General features: G+C 42.8%; 1 protein-coding gene across 6 annotated transcripts in view; it reads left to right on the forward strand.

The window, feature by feature from the left end:
* The window catches only part of DIP2C (disco interacting protein 2 homolog C), a 492,820-nt gene that overhangs the window by 415,858 nt on the left and 58,628 nt on the right, over positions 1 to 18,334 (forward strand). For all 6 annotated transcript variants that reach the window (XM_075587807.1, XM_075587805.1, XM_075587809.1 and 3 more), the window contains 5 exons: positions 6,506 to 6,586; positions 7,581 to 7,704; positions 9,809 to 9,930; positions 13,389 to 13,500; positions 15,981 to 16,090. In XM_075587807.1, coding sequence (XP_075443922.1) covers positions 6,506 to 6,586; positions 7,581 to 7,704; positions 9,809 to 9,930; positions 13,389 to 13,500; positions 15,981 to 16,090 — 549 coding nt within the window. The remainder of the gene's footprint in view (positions 1 to 6,505; positions 6,587 to 7,580; positions 7,705 to 9,808; positions 9,931 to 13,388; positions 13,501 to 15,980; positions 16,091 to 18,334) is intronic.

Here is an 18,334-nt window from a genome sequence, read left to right on the forward strand (position 1 = left end):
ATATATATATATATATATATATATATACACTGAACTGTGTATTTGTGTCAATGGATGTAGCACTGGGCTCTGTCTGTGTTTCATGTTCTGTCTCTGGTTTTAAATATATATTGCCATGCTCAGTAGCACTCCTCTTTGACACTTACACGCATATATATATATATATATATATATATATATGTTGTGGTTATTTTGGGGGTTCAGTAATGAGCTTATAGGGGTTCTGTATGTTTTACTGTCATAATTACAAGGTTTTAGAATAAAGTAGAGACATGATTCTCTTGTCCTTACACCGTAAAAAGTTCGATGGATAGTTGTACAGTAGAATGTAGCAGTAAACGTAATTATCCATACAAGGTAAGGATTAGAAATTCCATTCACTAAGGATTTAGAGGCCTAATCTACAGTATATAGCCATGGGCGTCCGCAGAAATTTTTTCAGGGGGGGCATAATTTTAACGGCCAGTGCCCGGCGTGAAAGTGGTGGGGAGTGCACCGTGGCGAGCGAGCCCGACCAGCATAAGGTTTCCCCCCCTCCCCCCCCCCTCCCCCCCGAGAAAATTTTGAAAAAAAGTGAGCAAATGGTGCATTTTCAAGCAAATTTGAGAAAGCTTGAAGGTTAATAAAGCAATATTAAATATTAAAAAAACACCATTGCATGCAGTTGCACCACATTATTCATACACACACTCTCCCCCCCCTCTGCATCTCCCATCTCCCCCCCCCCCTCTGCATCTCCCATCTCTCTCCCCCCCTGCATCTCCCATCTCTCTCCCCCTGCATCTCCCATCTCTCCCCCCCTCTGCATCTCCCATCTCTCTCCCCCCCTGCATCTCCCATCTCTCCCCCCCCCTGCATCTCCCATCTCTCCCCCCCCCCTGCATCGCCCATCTCTCCCCCCCTGCATCTCCCATCTCTCTCCCCCCCTGCATCTCCCATCTCTCTCCCCCCATGCATCTCCCATCTCTCCCCCCCCTACATCTCCCATCTCTCTCCCCCCCCTGCATCTCCCATCTCACTCCCCCCCCGCATCTCCCATCTCTCTCCCCCCCCTGCATCTCCCATCTCACTCCCCCCCCCCCCCTGTGCATCTCCCATCTCTCCCCCCCCCTGCATCTCCCATCTCACGGTGAGAGTGATTAGGGGTGCCGGGGTGCAGGAGGGAGGGCCAGAGGGAGAGTCTGGGTGCCGGATGGGGAGTTACAGCGCGGGAGAGCGGGAGAGCACGTGGCGGCCCCCACCCCTGCCACCCCCCCCAACCTCCCCCCACCCCCAATCTCCCTCGCACCCCCAAGCTTCTTTGCCCCCCCCAATCTCCCTCTCTCCCCCGCATCTCCATCTCTCCCTGGTCCCACGGGTCCCTACCGTATGCGGCCACGGGTTCAGACGGACGGTGAGGCTGGAATGAAACAGACGGTTCGATCGAGGTGCTGGCTGGTGTGCAAAAGCGCGGGAGAGCGTGGCGGCCCCCACCCCTGCGTGACTGCTGCTGTCTACTTTCGCTAAAGCCCCGCCTCCCATCCAATCCCGGGCCGCGGCCCAGCATATTTGATTAAATTAATACGAGGATCCAGGGGGGGGCAAGCGCCCCCCCTTGCCCCCCCCTTGCGAACGCCCATTTATATAGCCTGAAGTGGCTGCAATTGGCAGAAAACTCTGCGATCAGCCGCTTTCGACTATATAGAATAATAAGCCCCTTAATGATAGCAGACATCTTATTTCTCTTATGGGGATGTTATAATGTGCTTTTGAAAATGGAGGCTCGTTAAAAAAATGTATCTGGTTTAAAACAATACATTTTTGTTTCAAACTTGACTGCAATGGTCACAGATATATAGATTATCTGTTAAATTAAGTACATCACTTTGAGTCAAGTTTTGCACTTTGTGGAACCACCGTGCGAAGCTTAAACACCATTATGCTGAGCACGTTTTTGTGAGTGCTATCTGCATGATTTTTTTGTCCTGCTATCAGCAGGTCACTAGACCACCCTGGGGATTTTGAGGGTTTTCAGCACTTCTGTGGCTTCCACAGTTACCTTATATGGAGAGAAAAAAAAATGTTCTTGATGAAAAAAATAATAATAATTGTAAATTGATTAAAGAGTATTATATTTTCAATTATGTTTTAATGTTTTCAAAATCTTTATTTGGTATGAACAGCAGAGCAACACTTTATTTTTGTATCTTCTTTCACCAATGTGATTAAGGGTTAATTGCCTCTGATTTACCATTACACTTAAATAATTCTCTTATTGTTGTATGTAGCAATACATTTTGATGGTTTTTCTTAACATTACACATGGTAACATTATATTATTTGAGCCATGTTTATATGTGTGTGTGTATACTTGGCATGTGATGTTGCTGTGTGTATACTTGACATGTAAAGTTGCTGTGTGTATACTTGACATGTAATGTTGCTGTGTGTCCCTGTTCTGGTTCTCTCTAGTTGGTGCATCTCGATGATCTTGTGCCCTGTGCTTAGGCCCCTCACAAAAATGCCTCGACATTGGTCGATGTGGTCAAATTGCAAAGGAGTGAGAAGAGTAGTGTGAAACCTTTTATTGGACCAACACATATTACAAGCTTTCAAACCTCTCAGGGTTCTTCACCACATGGAAGAAAGGCCCAACACGGCTTCCCACCCGTCTCTGCCTTGGCATTGGTCATTGGGTGTTGGGCGTCCACTGCTTTGGCCTTGCAGCTTATGTATCTGCCATAATCACTTCCCTGCAACATGATGCACAGCTGTTAGTGCCAAACCAGTGGTTGCAATGGCTTCTCTCATAACGTGGCTCAATGAAAGACATTACTTAAGGACATGGTAGTTTCAGGCGTACATGCAGTACGACATATGCTGTACCTTCATTGGTCAGCTGGCAGAACAAAGGCCATTGTAGAGAATATACTAGAGGAAACTCAGAATGCTTGGGATGAGATGCAGTATAGTAGATAGGGAATATTCAATACAGGCATACCCCGCTTTAAGTACACTTACTTTAAGTACACTCGCGAGTAAGTACATATCGCCCAATAGGCAAACAGCAGCTCACGCATGCGCCTGTCAGCACGTCCTGAACAGCAATACCGGCTCCCTACCTGTACCGAAGCTGTGCGCAAGCGGGGAGACTATAGAGCCTATTACACATGTGTTATTTACATCAGTTATGCACGTATATGATGATTGCAGTACAGTACATGCATCGATAAGTGGAAAAAGGGAGTGCTTCACTTTAAGTACATTTTCGCTTTACATACATGCTCCGGTCCCATTGCGTACGTTAATGCGGGGTATGCCTGTACACTTTAATGGGACGTGAGATTTAAAAAGCTCTGTATACTTTATTTGTATCTATGATGAACTCATGTTGGCTCCATAAAAGGTATCACAACCTATAATGAAGCTGCACTTCTCCGGGACCCTTAAGAAATGCCCTTCTGAGCCTCTGTTTTATACCTTTTTACTTCTTTTGAGTATAATTTAAAGATGGAAAATTGTAAAGATGTGTTGAAATCTGTCATGTTTACCAGCAATAAAAAGAACAATGAGAAAGAAATGTCCTTCAGCCGAAGGACTAAACCTTTCCTTTAGACTGTAATGGTTTCACAGTCTATGGCAGCAAAGTAATGAACAGTCTTTCTGTGAGTTGTATGCCTTACTATATTTTACACTCGTAACTACATGAGTTTTCCTTATTTGCTCGATTCCCAGTCCGAGTTTTGGTCAGGTAACTACACTTGACCCGGCCTCTTGTGTTTTATGTTGATGATATCGCATTTTCTAAGACCGTTCTATTCACATATTGTTATTGTCTCTTGTGACAGAAGGAGCAGTGTGTGGCACATGTGCTGCCTTTACACACAATACCTTCTTCAACTCTCTCCGTGCCATATTTAAGAAAAGTTTTACGGTTGCCTAACAAAGGGGTGGGACCAATTGCTCCTTTCCTGCTATAATTTCTCTGCATTACCACAGCTGAGAATTCAGCATCACAGCTTTGAGGTCTGATTCCATTCTACAGCCCCAGATCGTTTTCATGGCTCTGGCAGCACTCTGCGTGAGTCACACTTGGGCACAAAGCAAAGCAGCAAAGAATGTTTCCATACTCACTCGCATCACTGAACAAATACATATTACCTTCTTGCCGATTGTCATCAGCAGCAGCTACACCGAGGAGAAACCTATGCTTATAGATATCTGATTAATCATTAGGGTTTGTGTCCCAATACATGCATTACTGTGTATCCGTGACAAAATGCAAAACAGGTGCTTCCTTTTTTAATATTTGTCTAAAATATGATGGAAATAAATAGCATGACAATAACCATGTCTATGCAATAATAATAATAATAATAATGTATTCTTGTATAATGACCACTGTATATGAAACCAGTGCACATGGAGTTTGTGTGTGTTTGTGTGTGTTTGTGTGTGTTTGTGTGTGTTTGTGTTTAATTGCTTCTCCAGTGAGCATATCAAACTCCTTTGTTTTTCCTGATGCACAGACAGAGAAAGATACATCACCCCAAGTTATGAGGAGCTTGTTACTTGACCTCAAACCCGGTCCTTTCAATTTAAGGTGCTAGTCGGACCAAATAGAGTCAATATCAGTGACCTGTTTCAGAAGTGAATGTAAATAGTTGACACACAAGTATTTTTGCTATATTTTGTTATTAATATATAAATAATAAATAAATGTCATATAACATCAAACTACTTTTACTAAAATCACAACATGCAAAAACAAAATGTGACATAATTAGCGTACAAATACATTTATTTTCAGCAGCAACGAAACTCACCCCCGCACCTAACGAAACTCCCCCCCGCGCCTAACGAAACTCCCCCCCGCCCGTGCCTAACGAAACTCCCCCCCCCCCGCTCACACCTAACAAAACTACCCCCCCCCCCCCGTCCGCATCTAACAAAACTCCCCCCCGTCCACGTCTAACAAAACTCCCCCCCGTCCGCGCCTAACAAAACTCCCCCCCCCACACGAGCCTAACGATACTCCCCCCCGCCCGTGCCTAACAAAACTCCCATCCCCAACGCACCTAATTAATCTCCCCCGCCAGCACCTAATGATTCTCCCCCGCCTGCACCTAACGAACCTTCCCCCGCCTGCACCAAATGATCCTCCCCCCGTGCCTAATGAACCTCCCCCCGCCCGCACCTAATGAACTTCCCCCCGCCTAACGAACCTCCCCCCGTCCGCGCCTAATGAACCTCCCCCCTCCTGCACCTAAGGAACCTCCCTCTGCCCCTAACAAACCTCCCCCCTCCCGCACCTAGGGAACCTCCCCCCGCCCCTAACAAACCTCCCCCCTCCCGCACCTAAGGAACCTCCCCCCGTCCGAACCTAACAAACCTCCCCCCTCCCGCGCCTAACAAAACTATCCCTGCTTTCACTTAACGAACCTCCCAGCCGCGCCTAACGAACCTCCCCCCGTGCCTAACAAGCCTTGCCCGCCTACCTAACCTCCCTGTTCCCACCTAACCTACTTCTATCCTGTCCCCGCCTAAATAACCTCTCCCCGTTTCTGCATAATTAACCTCGCCTGCCTGACTAACCTCGCCCGCCCGCCTGACTAACCTCCCTTGCCCGTCTGACTAACCTCCCTTGCCCGCCTGACTAACCTCCCTTGCCCGCCTGACTAACCTCCCTTGCCCGCCTGACTAAACTTCCTTGCCCGCCTGACTAACCTCCCCCCCCCGCCTGACTAACCTCTCCCCCCCGCCTAACTAACCTCTCCACTTCCGCCTAACTAACCTCCACACCGCTGGCTATCTAACCTCTCCCCGCTCCAACCCCCTTTCTTTTCTTTGTTTTTATTTTGTTTTTTTTTAAACACCTTATGAACCAAAAGGTCTTCTTGATCTGAATTGTTCATACCACCTCCAGCCCCCCTCTTAATCCTCTCCCCCTCCCAGTTCCTTAAATACTTACCGGTGGGTCCTCACAGGGATTTAAATGGGCTTCAAAAGGGGGCAAACTATATCTACTATTACACAGATATTCCTAATAACAGTTTTTGTGATCTGACTTGTCATTTACTGATGAAACACAGGTGTATAAATGCAGGGTTAACGCTTTAATTCCAGAGTTTTCAGACCTTTTAAGACCCTTCCATGTTCCATAAGGACCTTTTTATGTATGTTGTATATTCTCTAGAATCTGCTGTACTTAAAAAGCATGATCATTAATGTGTATGTAATAGTTGTACAGTGTGGTCTATTTAGTGCAGGAGTGGCCAACTCCAGTCCTCAAAGGCCACCAACAGTCCACATGGGACAGTCAACGACTGAGCCACTGATTGAGCCACTTGTGCTGAAGCAGGTATATCCATAAAACCTGTCCTGTTGGTGGCCCTTGAGGACTGGAGTTGATCACTCCTGCTCTAGAATATGAAGAGGTCCTGTAAGTTGCATCTATGTTACACAGTATAAAAGACCTCCTTTGTATATGATGCAATATCACTGATTTTATGTTTTGTTTTTTTAGTTTCTATTCCTATCAGAAGTTCTACAATGGAGAGCGCAAACAACCCCCGATCACGTTCTGTACACCTTACTAAACTCAAGGGTGAGACCTTTAATCTTGGGTTACCTGTGGTTACCACTTGCATGTGCTACTGAGTATATTTAACTAATGAATAAATGGTCCTATTGCACCTGACATTTCCGCCAGGGTTTCGGTCTCGCCATTTGATTGCGAGTCCTGTGCAGTACATTGTAATTGTTAGCGCATTGCATTGCATTGCTGGGCTGCCATTTATTCATGAACCTACAGTATTTAAGATTAAAATAGCACAGAGACTCGACATTTGTTATGTATGTTTGTCTTTATATAGTGCCGCAGTAATACTTGTGACCTAATAATAATATAATGTAATAATATAACACATAATGGAAATTAGCACCTGAGACATAAAAGTAACAGGTAAAAGGAGTCCCTGTCCCGAAGAGCTTACAATCTAATACACAAGCTTTTTGTTTTTTTTTGGTCATTTGTATTTCTATGACAAAGCACAGGACATGTTTTCTCCAATGTTTGAAAGGATTGTTCTCTTTTGTGTCCCTGTTCAATATCCTGTGAAGCTGGAGAACATTTTATTCCCATTCTTTTGAATGGACATAAACTCCTCTCCAGAACAGGAATTCGCCTCCTATTAGGGGCTTTGAAATCAAGAACAGAATTGCTACTTTTTAAAGTGCTCTGCACATACAGTACTTCTAAATCCCAACTATGGAACTTAATATGAAACCAAACCTTGTAATAAGGCTTGCGCAGGTAGAAAAATTGGCAGAGTAGGTGGACCAAGTGGCTCTTGTATATCATCAACGTCTGTCTCTATGCTACAGTGTTTGTTTGTAATGTGTGGCTGTGGGTGGAAATGCTATGAATCCAGCATCCTCTTGAAGTGTAATAACCCTTCTAGCGCTGAGGGCGAATGTATACCGGGTGTATTCATCTTTGGAGATGTGCTTGCTTACAAGATGTTTGGGAGGGGACTGTTCTGTATACATTGTGCAGAATGGGACGATGGCCTTTTATCACAACTTGTTTTGATGCACAGGGAACAATAGCCAACTCTCTGACATGCAGCCAGCTACATAAGCGAGCGGAGAAGATTGCCGTCATGCTAATGGAAAGGGGACATCTGCAGGATGGAGATCACGTTGCTCTGGTTTATCCTCCAGGTGAAGAAGACATTTTGTTCGTCCTTTTGTCATTGTGTGAATGTTGGCGGCATTTAATATAAAAAGTTAAACATTTTGTTTTCTGTTAATGGTGATAAAAGCTTACACATTTTCTTTTTATGACAGAAGCATTTTTTGATACACAGGAAAATGAGGCCATTGTAAAAAAATAAATAAAATCCTCTCTTTAACCGTTTTGCTGCCTAGGGAGTCTTTAACACTCTGAGGCAAGGGAGTCTAACTCCAGGCCTCAAGGGCCACCAACAGGCCAGGTTTTCAGGATATCCCTGCTTCAACACAGGTTGCTCAATCAGTGGCTCAGTCGAAGATTGCACCACCTGTGCTGAAGCAGGGATATCCCTTAACCCTGACCTGTTGGTGGCCCTTGTGAACTGGAGCTGGCCACCCCTGCTATAAAGCAATGTGTGGCTGGCCTTTTAGGCAGGATAGGGATTATCATGGTTACTTTATTTACCTTTGTGATAGTGTGTGTGTGACAATTTTACTGAACTGCGCACTTTTGGACCCATTTTGTTACACAAGTAACTATAATGATAGTTAGTACTACCGGCCTCTATGGCCAGAGAGCATGCAGTCTAATGTTGTGGTTCTCAATGCATAGTAACGTGAACTGCACAGCTTTGTAACGAAAGCAGGATTTATTTTGCATGTATGTATGTATATCTTTATTTATATAGCGCTCAAAGTGTGCTCCGCGCTTCACAAAGAATACAGTACAGGGAATTATAATAACACAACAGGCGCAGCAGAATCAGACAATAGGAAGGGAAATCCCTGCCCCGGAGAGCTTACAATCTAAGTAAAAGGTTATTTCACTAACTGTTATTGGAGCATAAATATTGTATCAACCATTCTAAGAAAAGGATCTCCTGAGTTTGCTCTACAGCAGGACTCGTGGGCTACACCAGGCCCCAGAAGGTCACTGGAGGAGTGGCCCTCGGACTGTCTGCCCGCAGCTAATGTATTTGCAGTTGCTCAAGCAGCTGTGTGCAATTTTTCACACTAAGCTCGCTATGAATCTAAGTTCATACAGATGTTATAAATGTTTAGACAATGTTGGAGCGTGGTAATTTGTAAGTCTTTTTAGATATACAAAATGATTTTGCAGTAAAAATCTGTCCCTTCTACTTTCAATTAAATTAAATTAAACAGTGCTAGAGGGTTTAACAAGGTTAGAAGTGGTTGGAATCTGGCACAATATACACTTAAGACACTTCGACCACTGTCTATCTACAGTATGTATGAATTTTGATGGATATGCTATATTTTTGTATATAGTATATACTGTACCTGTGTTAAATGTACCATACTAGATGAGGTTGAAAAAAAAGACCTATCCATCGAGTTGAACCTATGCTAGAATACAGATACTTATCCTATATTTGTACACTATTAACAGTATATTGTTGTATGGTATGTATGTTAGATAATGTTTATACATTATGAATATATAGGAGGTAATTTGCATTTTAATTGCCTTCTTGCAAACCTCCCTGCTAATATTGTATTCCTTTTTGTTTATCCATGATTTTGTGTCCATTTCTCCCTGTTAAATTGGTGATGAGATCAGATGTTGCATCTCACTCATTTTCTGTAATATTCACCGGTTTGGAGTCCGTCCCGCTGATTAAAAAAATAAATAAAAAATACCATTTATTTATTTTGGTCCAGAACCCCCAAATCTCACCGATTTTCGTCTCTGGAAGGTAACATCTCTGTAAGCTTCGTGGCAGCAGTAAAGTACCTTATTTTCCCCCTCATCTTGCTGGGATGAAATCGGCAATTGCAAGTTAAATGCATTGACAAATGAGTGCGTGAAAATGAGGCCGACCATTTTCATGAAACGTAACCCTGTGTGCTTGAGGGGCAGCGTGTGCTTGAGGGGCAGCGTGTGCTTGAGGGGCAGCGTGTGCTTGAGGGGCAGCGTGTGCTTGAGGGGCAGCGTGGCATTGCAGAACCCTATAAGCTCTGACAGGTTAAATCCCTCGTCCTGCTCCTCCGTTGGTTCGGAGAAGCATTTTCCGCTGACATGGGCGTCCCTGATTAAATGCTGATGGGATTTTTTGATTTGTCCTTCATGCAGGAATAGACCTGATTGCAGCATTTTATGGCTGCCTGTATGCGGGCTGTGTCCCAATAACAGTACGACCTCCACATCCGCAGAACATCGCAACAACACTGCCCACAGTGAAGATGATAGTGGAGGTAAGAATACAGCTGCCTGTAGTACACAAGGTCTGAAAGCTGCAGTAACTTGGTAATATCCTGATGCTGATTTGTTCCCCCTGTTCTGTGTTTAGAATAAGCCTGTTCTCTTTCTTCAGTAAAGATGCTGCAGTCGTTCTTGACATGTTTAGCTTGTTTGGTTTCTATGGCAATACTAGGCCGCCATTTGAATCCATTCCTTGGACCCTGCATTTCAGAGGTTGGTATCTCAGAAATGTCAAATTGCACAGAAATAGTGGAAAACAAGTCTTAAGAGAGCAGCACAAGCAGTATTACGTGTTGCTGCTTTAAATACAGTGTTTTATGGTGCAGCCAAAGAATAGATTTTTCATGCAAATAATGTGCTTTTCGCTAGTATTTTTTCCTTGGTAGATAAATATTAATATAAGATCCAGCATTACATGGCATGTAGCTCCCACAACTACATTATCTAAAACGTGTTCTATGTCTCAAATAAGATACCTGCAACGTTGGAATTGCTGCAGCATTCTCACTTCAGTTGAATATCCGCATCAAGTGGACAAAATATTGCATTTATCCTTTTTTTATTGTTTTATCTCGGCGCCTCATTTTTAACAACTGTTATGTACATCTTTTAAAAGAAATGTTAAGAAAAGCAAACATGCGAACTTCCGGAGTGCTTTCACTGACGCTGCTACCTTCTTCAGAGTATTTTAATTTCTCCTCCTCTCCTGCACCCCATAAAATGTTAAACCTAATAGTTCTAGCTCTCTTTTTTTTTTGTTACAACTCCATACAGTACTTTTTTTGTGTGTGAAATGCTCTGGTCGTTTTGGAGAAACAATGGTGTGGAAACTATTTTTTTGCGGGGACTCTCTTTCCGTGCAATGAGTTTTATTTAAAAAAAAAAAAAAAAAAAAAAAAAAATCTTTGTCCTGATCACTGCAACTTTGGAATTCCTGTAGCATCTTCTGTTGTATACAGGACCCGGAGCTGCGCATAACAAAAGCAGCATTTGTTATATATTCAGTCATTGCTTTTTTGTTACTAAGTTACTACTGGAACTACATTTGAAAACGTATCAACTGTATCTTAAATTGTGAAGCAACCTATAATAATGGTAGAAAATGTACGCCCCTAAAAATGGCCAGGTAACTGTTTAGTTGTTCCAATTTCTAGTGCTTTTGATAACTGATCCTGGGGAAAAGACAACATGCACCTTTGATTGGTATAATACGAGACACCTGACTGTTATGGTGTATACTGCATGTAGTTCTTCCTTACTTTGCTTTCATTTTCTCCCGTTTATGGCATCAATTAAAGGAGCAGTTCATGTAATAGCCTACGTAGTTAAATAAACACACACACAAGAAAACTGTTCTGTAGTATTAGCTAGTACTTTCTAAAAAATGTTTTTAATTGAACGCTTAATGTAATTTTGAATTAGTTTTAAATATATTGAGCATCCTTTGATTTCTATATCAGACTTTAACACATTTCCCCAGCAGTGCAAGATCTTTGCAACACTTTCCTGTTTGTGATCTTTTGTTGCCAATATTCCCAGCAGTTTGAGCTGCAAACTGTAATAATAGATAATGTTACTTTCATAATATAAAAATACAGTGTAGCTGCTGAGTTACACTGACTGATTGAAACTGGAAGGCAGCCATTTAGTGAACCCTGTGAAGCAGGATCTGTGCTGATTGCTCATGGGAGAACGATTCGATCAGCAGCTTAGGTAATTACTTTTCAATAAAGGTAATAAAAAGCGGCATATATTAAAACAACATTTAAAAAAAAAATTTTTTTTAAGTGGATTGTCTCTTTAAACCCCTAGTCATATTTGCCAACATTTCGAAGTTCCTAGCAGCGAGATCTGGGAGGGAATTTAGAGTCGTCATTTGTCATTAACGTGCTGTTGAATTATGAAACTTTTTTTTTTTTTTTATGGATAAAGCAGACAACGTATATTTTTCAAGCTGCTGGAGTTTTGCTTGGAAATGTGGGGTGTCATGTGGCATGCCTGAATGTTTGGCAAATCCCTGTGCTTTCCCAGAACATACATGTATAAGCATCTTTTCTCGTAAATGCAGGTTTAGCAGAAGTTTATTACTCCCGTTAACGAGATGCAAGCGTCAAGGCTACCGCCCTAACACCACTCATTTTAACCGGGATCTCCACTGAACACCATAGTAACGTGATTTTACGGTGTTTTTCTTTTCTCGCGTTATTCCACGTTAATGAGGATAATAATTAAAAGAAGAAAATTAAAAAAAAACTTGTCCTCCAGAGAGGCTCGTAACCATTTATCTGCCAAATTGCAAAAGCCTACAGTAAGTTGTTAAAATAAATATTAAAATTCACACATTCGGAGCAAAGTACACTGAACAGTTGTCAGGCTGTTAGGGAGCAAGTCATTTATAACATTTGTGTTGCTTCTTAATACCATTCCTCCCATAATTTGTAATCCACTTACATTAACATTTTGGAGCTAACTAACCATTTAATAAGCTTCATGCTACAAATATATGTTGATAAGCTCAAAATGAAAATCGCTGTATTCGACATTAAAGCATTTGCATTTGTTTCAGCAAGATGACTTTAATTAGCAGCTAATTAGTATTGAAATCTCTCTCTGGTTACCTTTGATATTTAAAAGACCTATTACCATGTAAGAAGCATTTGTTGTATTACACAATAATTCTTTCCATATTACAAGATCCTGTTGAAAAATGCAACCTAGATGGCTTTTCATGCTAGAGTCTTTGTAAATGTAATCCTGTCATTTATGAGACGCTCCCAGGCCTTACTAACCGGTGCTTACATCACTTCAGGGGGCATTGATTGAAAAGGAACATAGAGGGATATTTGTGACAGTGGCGATCTGGCCACCGCTGCGCAGAAACTCTGATTAACGTGCGTAGGAGTTTCCGTGACCGAGTCCTGATCGGGTTTCCTGCAGAAAATGTGCCGTCGCCTCCTGAAGTCAGCGCAGCATTTTAATAGCCACTGGAGCAAACCCGAACTGTGCTGTTCTCCTGGACAAGGAGACTTTATTTACTTAACACGCTACATCTGTATAACATTTTAAGTTGGTGCCATAGCGGGTTAGTCCTGTCCTCTTTCTCGCGCACAGCTAATTTAAAGCAATGACCACTGCTCAAGCTGGTGTATTGTGTATAGCACAACTCAGTGTCTGCAACATCTATATCTTAGGCGCTGGTGAGCCACCAAAGCTCAGTGCTCTGCAGTTAAGCTCCAGGAAAAATAACATGTAAGAATATATGTATATACATGCATAAAAACAAGCCACACATACCGTATTGCTGCTTGAATGCAGCGATTCCCCCTTCCTCAACCACTCTTAAAAGTACTTTGCACTAGACGTGACTAGTCTCACTCCTCGTGTTCAGTTTTAAGAACAATGTTATTTGGCTGTTTGGTCATTTATTTCTTTCCCAATTACTTGTTCCCAGGTGAGCCGTTCTGCCTGTTTAATGACTACACAGCTCATTTGTAAACTGCTGCGGTCCAGAGAAGCAGCAGCAGCGGTGGATGTCAGGACATGGCCTCCGATCTTGGACACTGGTAAGAATTCACTTGGCAGTCATTTCACCGCGCTGCGCCTGGAGAAGTCCTTCTACAATTCAACTCTTGCCTCTTCTCTCCTGACCTTCCCATCCCTGCAGTATATGGTGTAATTTATCACTGTACGCTCCACAAGTCTATGCAAATGTGTTATCTTCCTCACTTTGACTAAGAAGCTACAAGGGCTAAGTGTGGAACAAGTGTTTTCTTACAATAGGGATGCCTCATTGGAATAGATCTCGGAGGAAAGCAAAGTTTTATCTCCTCTCACACACAGAAAAGTCAGTCCCCTTTAATAGGACCTCTCTCTGCTTAGACATTAGCATTTTCATCGTATCAGATATAAATTATTCGAAGACTTTGAAAAGCTTGCTAAATCTTGTTTCAAGCCCCGAGGAAGGTTTGTTTTGACAGAAACATGGGCATATTCAGGCACTATAGGGGTTATTGATTAAAGTCTGACAGTGACGATCGGGGCACTATCGTACTCCCATTGACTTTGATGGGTCCCAGTATCGGCATTACTGAACTTTTATGAATAATTCCCTATGTCTCAATAAATTGTATATTTATGCTTGCTACTTTTTTCTTAGGCCGCGCCCATACTGATCGTGAGCGCGCGCAAATCAATGTAAATTCCTTGGAGCATCCGTACTGTACACGCGCATGTGCACGTGCGCGTGGGGAAGAGCGATGCGTGCAGAGACTAACTTTTTTGTCTTTGCTGCTCGATGGCCAGGTGACGTGAGCCGTTTGCCCATTGAGGGCGAACCAGCTCCGTGAGGTCACGGCCAAGCCCCCCGAAACGCTCCGAATCGTGCCTAGCTACAGGACAGGAATCGCCCCTATTGCATGAGAGCGCTCCGTCGCGTGCATGCGCGCCATCAGCATGGACAAGGCCTTGGTGTCTTGGCTTTTGTGTCCATAGCTGTGTGCACTGCTCCTGGGACATTAGACATTTTTTCAAGTACTTTTGTCACATGGCAGATTATTATAATTATTATTATCATTTATGTGTAAAGCACCTCTGCATCTCGGTACAATAAAAATACAGGGATTTGATCATTGCATAAACAGCGTTACATACAAATACAAGAAAGACAAATATGCACACTCAGATACAGAGCGGTAATCAGGGCCCTGCTCGTGAGTGCTTGCAATCTATAGGGAATGAGGGACAATGTTGAAACAAAAGGTAATGTGGTTACTGGTTGTGAGACGGAGTCAACCTGAGGTTGGAGTATGGTTCAGCCAAACAGCTGATCCCATTAAGGTTTGAGGGTGAGGATGTTATGCGGTGTAACATAGCGTGCAGATTGGGCCAGCTGCACAGCTGGTCCCAATGGGGGTCGGAGTGGGGTTAGAGGTATGCCAGATAGGCTTTTTTGAAAAGGTCAGTTATTGTATTGAGGGAGTTTTAAAATGGCTGAATGCTGGGGGAGAGTCTGATAGTTCATGGTAGGAAATTCCAGAGAGAGGGGGAAGCAGGGGAGTGAGAGGAGATAAGGCAGGAGTAAAGGCAGGTGTCGTGTGCAGAACATAGGCGCTGTTTAGGGATGTATTTGGGGGTGAGAGCTGAGATGTAAGGTGGGGCAGCATCGTTGAGAGTTTTGGAAGTTAGATGTAGGGTTTTCATTTGATTTTTAGAGGATATGGAAAGCCAGTGTAGGGATTTGCATAGTGAAGCAGCAGGAGTGGAGGTAGATGAGTCTGGCAGCAGCGTGTTGGCTGGATTGGAGTTGGGATAGCAGGACAAGGGGAACACCAACCAGGAGAAGGTCGCAGTTGCCAAGTCGGAACAAGATGACTGAATTAGGTTTTTAATTTCATAAGTGAGAAATGGACGTGTCTTGGCAATATTTCGAAGGTGGAGACGACAGAGCTTCGTGAGGGAGTAAATATGAGGATTAAATGATAGAGCAGAGTCAAGATGACCTCCTAAGTCAACTACACCTCCTAGGTCACTACACCCAAACTCTCCCTCACGGTCAGAAATACCACAACCACATTAACACCCCAAGTGTTAATGTGGTTGTGGTATTTTTGACTGTGAGGGAGAGTTTGGGTGTGGCAGTGGAAGGGGGAAAGAGTTTAATTCTGTTTTGGACATGTTAAGCATCAGGAAATGGTGGGGCATCCACAAGGAGATTGTGGAGAGACACAGGATGAGAGAGGTGGAGAGGTCCGTGGAGGAGAGGTAAATTTGGGTGTCATTGGCATAGAGATGATACTGAAAGACAAAAGATTGTATTCGTTTGCCAAGAGAAGAGGTGTAGAATGAGAAGAGGAGAGAGCCAAAGACAGGGCCTTGTGGGATCCCAACAGAGAGAGTGAAAATGAGGAGACACCAGATAAGGAAAAACTGAATAAGTGGTCGGTTGGATGGATATGTAGGACATGAACCAGAAGACTAAATATTGCATGTAAAAAACAGGAGACAGTTCTGCTTTATTTTTTATGTTCTTATTGTTTTTTTTTAGATGATTTGCCAAAGAAAAGACCAGCCCAAATCTATAAACCATCAGACCCAGAAACATTGGCTTACCTTGATTTTAGTGTATCTACAACTGGAATGCTTGCAGGGGTGAAGGTATGTACAGCTGTTAAGTTATGTTACCATATACAGGTAGAGGCTTTCTTCCAAGAGTAATATTGTATCGCTTGATGCCAAAAAGTCTAAAGTTTCTCTTTAGGTATAAGAATCTTGCCCTATTAAGAACCCCCTAAACTCTAGCTAGCTGGATAAGTACAACTTGAGGGAGGGGAGCGCTGACTGGGCGTGTCACCACACGGAGGAAACCTTACAGACGTCATCCAGTCAGTGTCCGCCCTCACGCACACAGTTCAGCAGGGAGCCCGTTCCCTTGTGTGGTGCTGTGGCCCGCGGGTAGTCCGTGCTCCCCTCTAAGTTTCACTTACTCAGATTATCCAGCGTGCTAGAGTTTAGGGTGTTCTTAATAGGGTAAGATTCTTCTATCCTGCTCCTTTCATCCCTCTCTACTCTATCAGGGACATTGTTTCAGTCCATTGATACATTGTTACTGACACACAGATTCCATTAGCAATTTAAGTTATCTGCAACCTAGCCTTTATTAAGTTACAAATTGTGGCTGAGCGTATAATTGATACGTATAATTGATTATTTTTAGCCACAGCCAGGGAATTTAGAAACGTGGGGCTTTACATCGGTGTAATTAGCACTGAAACTAGTATCTATCCACCTAACTATATCCAATTCAAGGCTCCTTATTTCAAGAGAGGGAGTAAAATATTGTCAATATGGAGTTCATCACTAAATATACATGTAGCTCATATTTTCTATAAATTTGCATTTTGTTCCCACTGTTGAACATAGGCAATACGAGAGGTATTAACCCCTTAACTGACAGAGCAGACACCAAGTCCTGCCTGCTAGTATTTAGCCTTTTCAAGGGACACAACACACCGTGCCATCTTCCTGGCTTTTAACTTATTTAGCCACCTTTATTATTTGGGTCTCTGCACTATGACACAGCGTCATATTCTACTGCCATTTATTTTAATTATTTTCATCATTAAAAGTTGTCATCATTTTTGGTGTACACCAACGACGCAACTCTTTGGGGCGAATTGTGAGATTTTACTCACATATCTCTCTTTTAGTATTGGGTGTAGATATGCAGATGTTGGAATGAAGGGAGCCAGGAACTTTTATAGTACAAACAAAGAGCTTTATTCACATCCGTTGGTAATGCTCTGCATGCATAGGACATACTTGGAAACGAGAGGTAACACTCAATGTATTACTTCCTGGTAAAACATTCTATAAATAAATAATACTTCTCACAGACATTAAATGGTGTCAAACAATATAGTTACTCTGTGCTTCTTCCCTTTGTAGCTCTCACTCATATACTAGGGAGGTCTTGGGCTTCTTTAGGATTCATCTCCTCTGTAGGTCTCACTCATACTCTGCTATAGTAATGTTAGATTGGCAATCTCTTGTATAGCTTCCTCAGTACCAATATATCTGGGGGGACACGCGCTATTCTCAGTGATTCTCCCTTTTCTGTGGACGGCATTCTTCCTCCATACTTGATCAGATCAGGAGTTCATCAGTAACCATCCATCACACCAGGATTTAGGATAAACTAAAGCATTTGCACACAGCAGACTGCACCTAATTTGGATATACATATGCTATTGGTTGGCAGCCCGTAAAACATGGTCTGGCTGAGGGGCCTGGGAAGAGGTTTGAGAACCTCCACTGCTCTACACTATACCGTCTGAATGACATTAATCTTCACACATGATATGGACATGCATACTGTATGGCATGATTTTCAATAACAGCACACATTGAAAGAGAGATTTGTGAGGGGTTGAAAGCTACTGTATATAATTTCATCTGTGTAGAATTTTAATTTTGATCCACTATAAGGACTGTCCTATTTGATCCACAAACCATAGGACTTTCCTCTCTTGTATTAAATATTTTACCTGTGCGTGTCTGGATTAATTTACCCCACTTGCATCAACTGAGGTGCTACCAGGAAACTAGAAGACTACTCTTACCCTTACCCTAAGTTTTCCCTTTGTACCAAGTTGTTCCAGTTAAGTTGTCTCGGTCATACCTATCTTGCCCCTTTTCTTTTTATCCATTGATACATTGAAGTATTGAAGCAGAGTTATTAGGGTACTATCTTTTATAATATGGAAGGGAGTAGAAGACCATTGTGTGACCCAAAGAGTACATATTATGTTTAGACAAACTGAGACAATAGCAAGGAATTCCCTGCCCAAGGAGCGTACAATCTAGAAGGACAGTAGTGGACAATCGGATCGCCTTTCCTGA

Source organism: Ascaphus truei, chromosome 2 (genome assembly GCF_040206685.1).
Source record: "Ascaphus truei isolate aAscTru1 chromosome 2, aAscTru1.hap1, whole genome shotgun sequence".
Taxonomy (NCBI): Eukaryota; Metazoa; Chordata; class Amphibia; order Anura; family Ascaphidae; genus Ascaphus; species Ascaphus truei.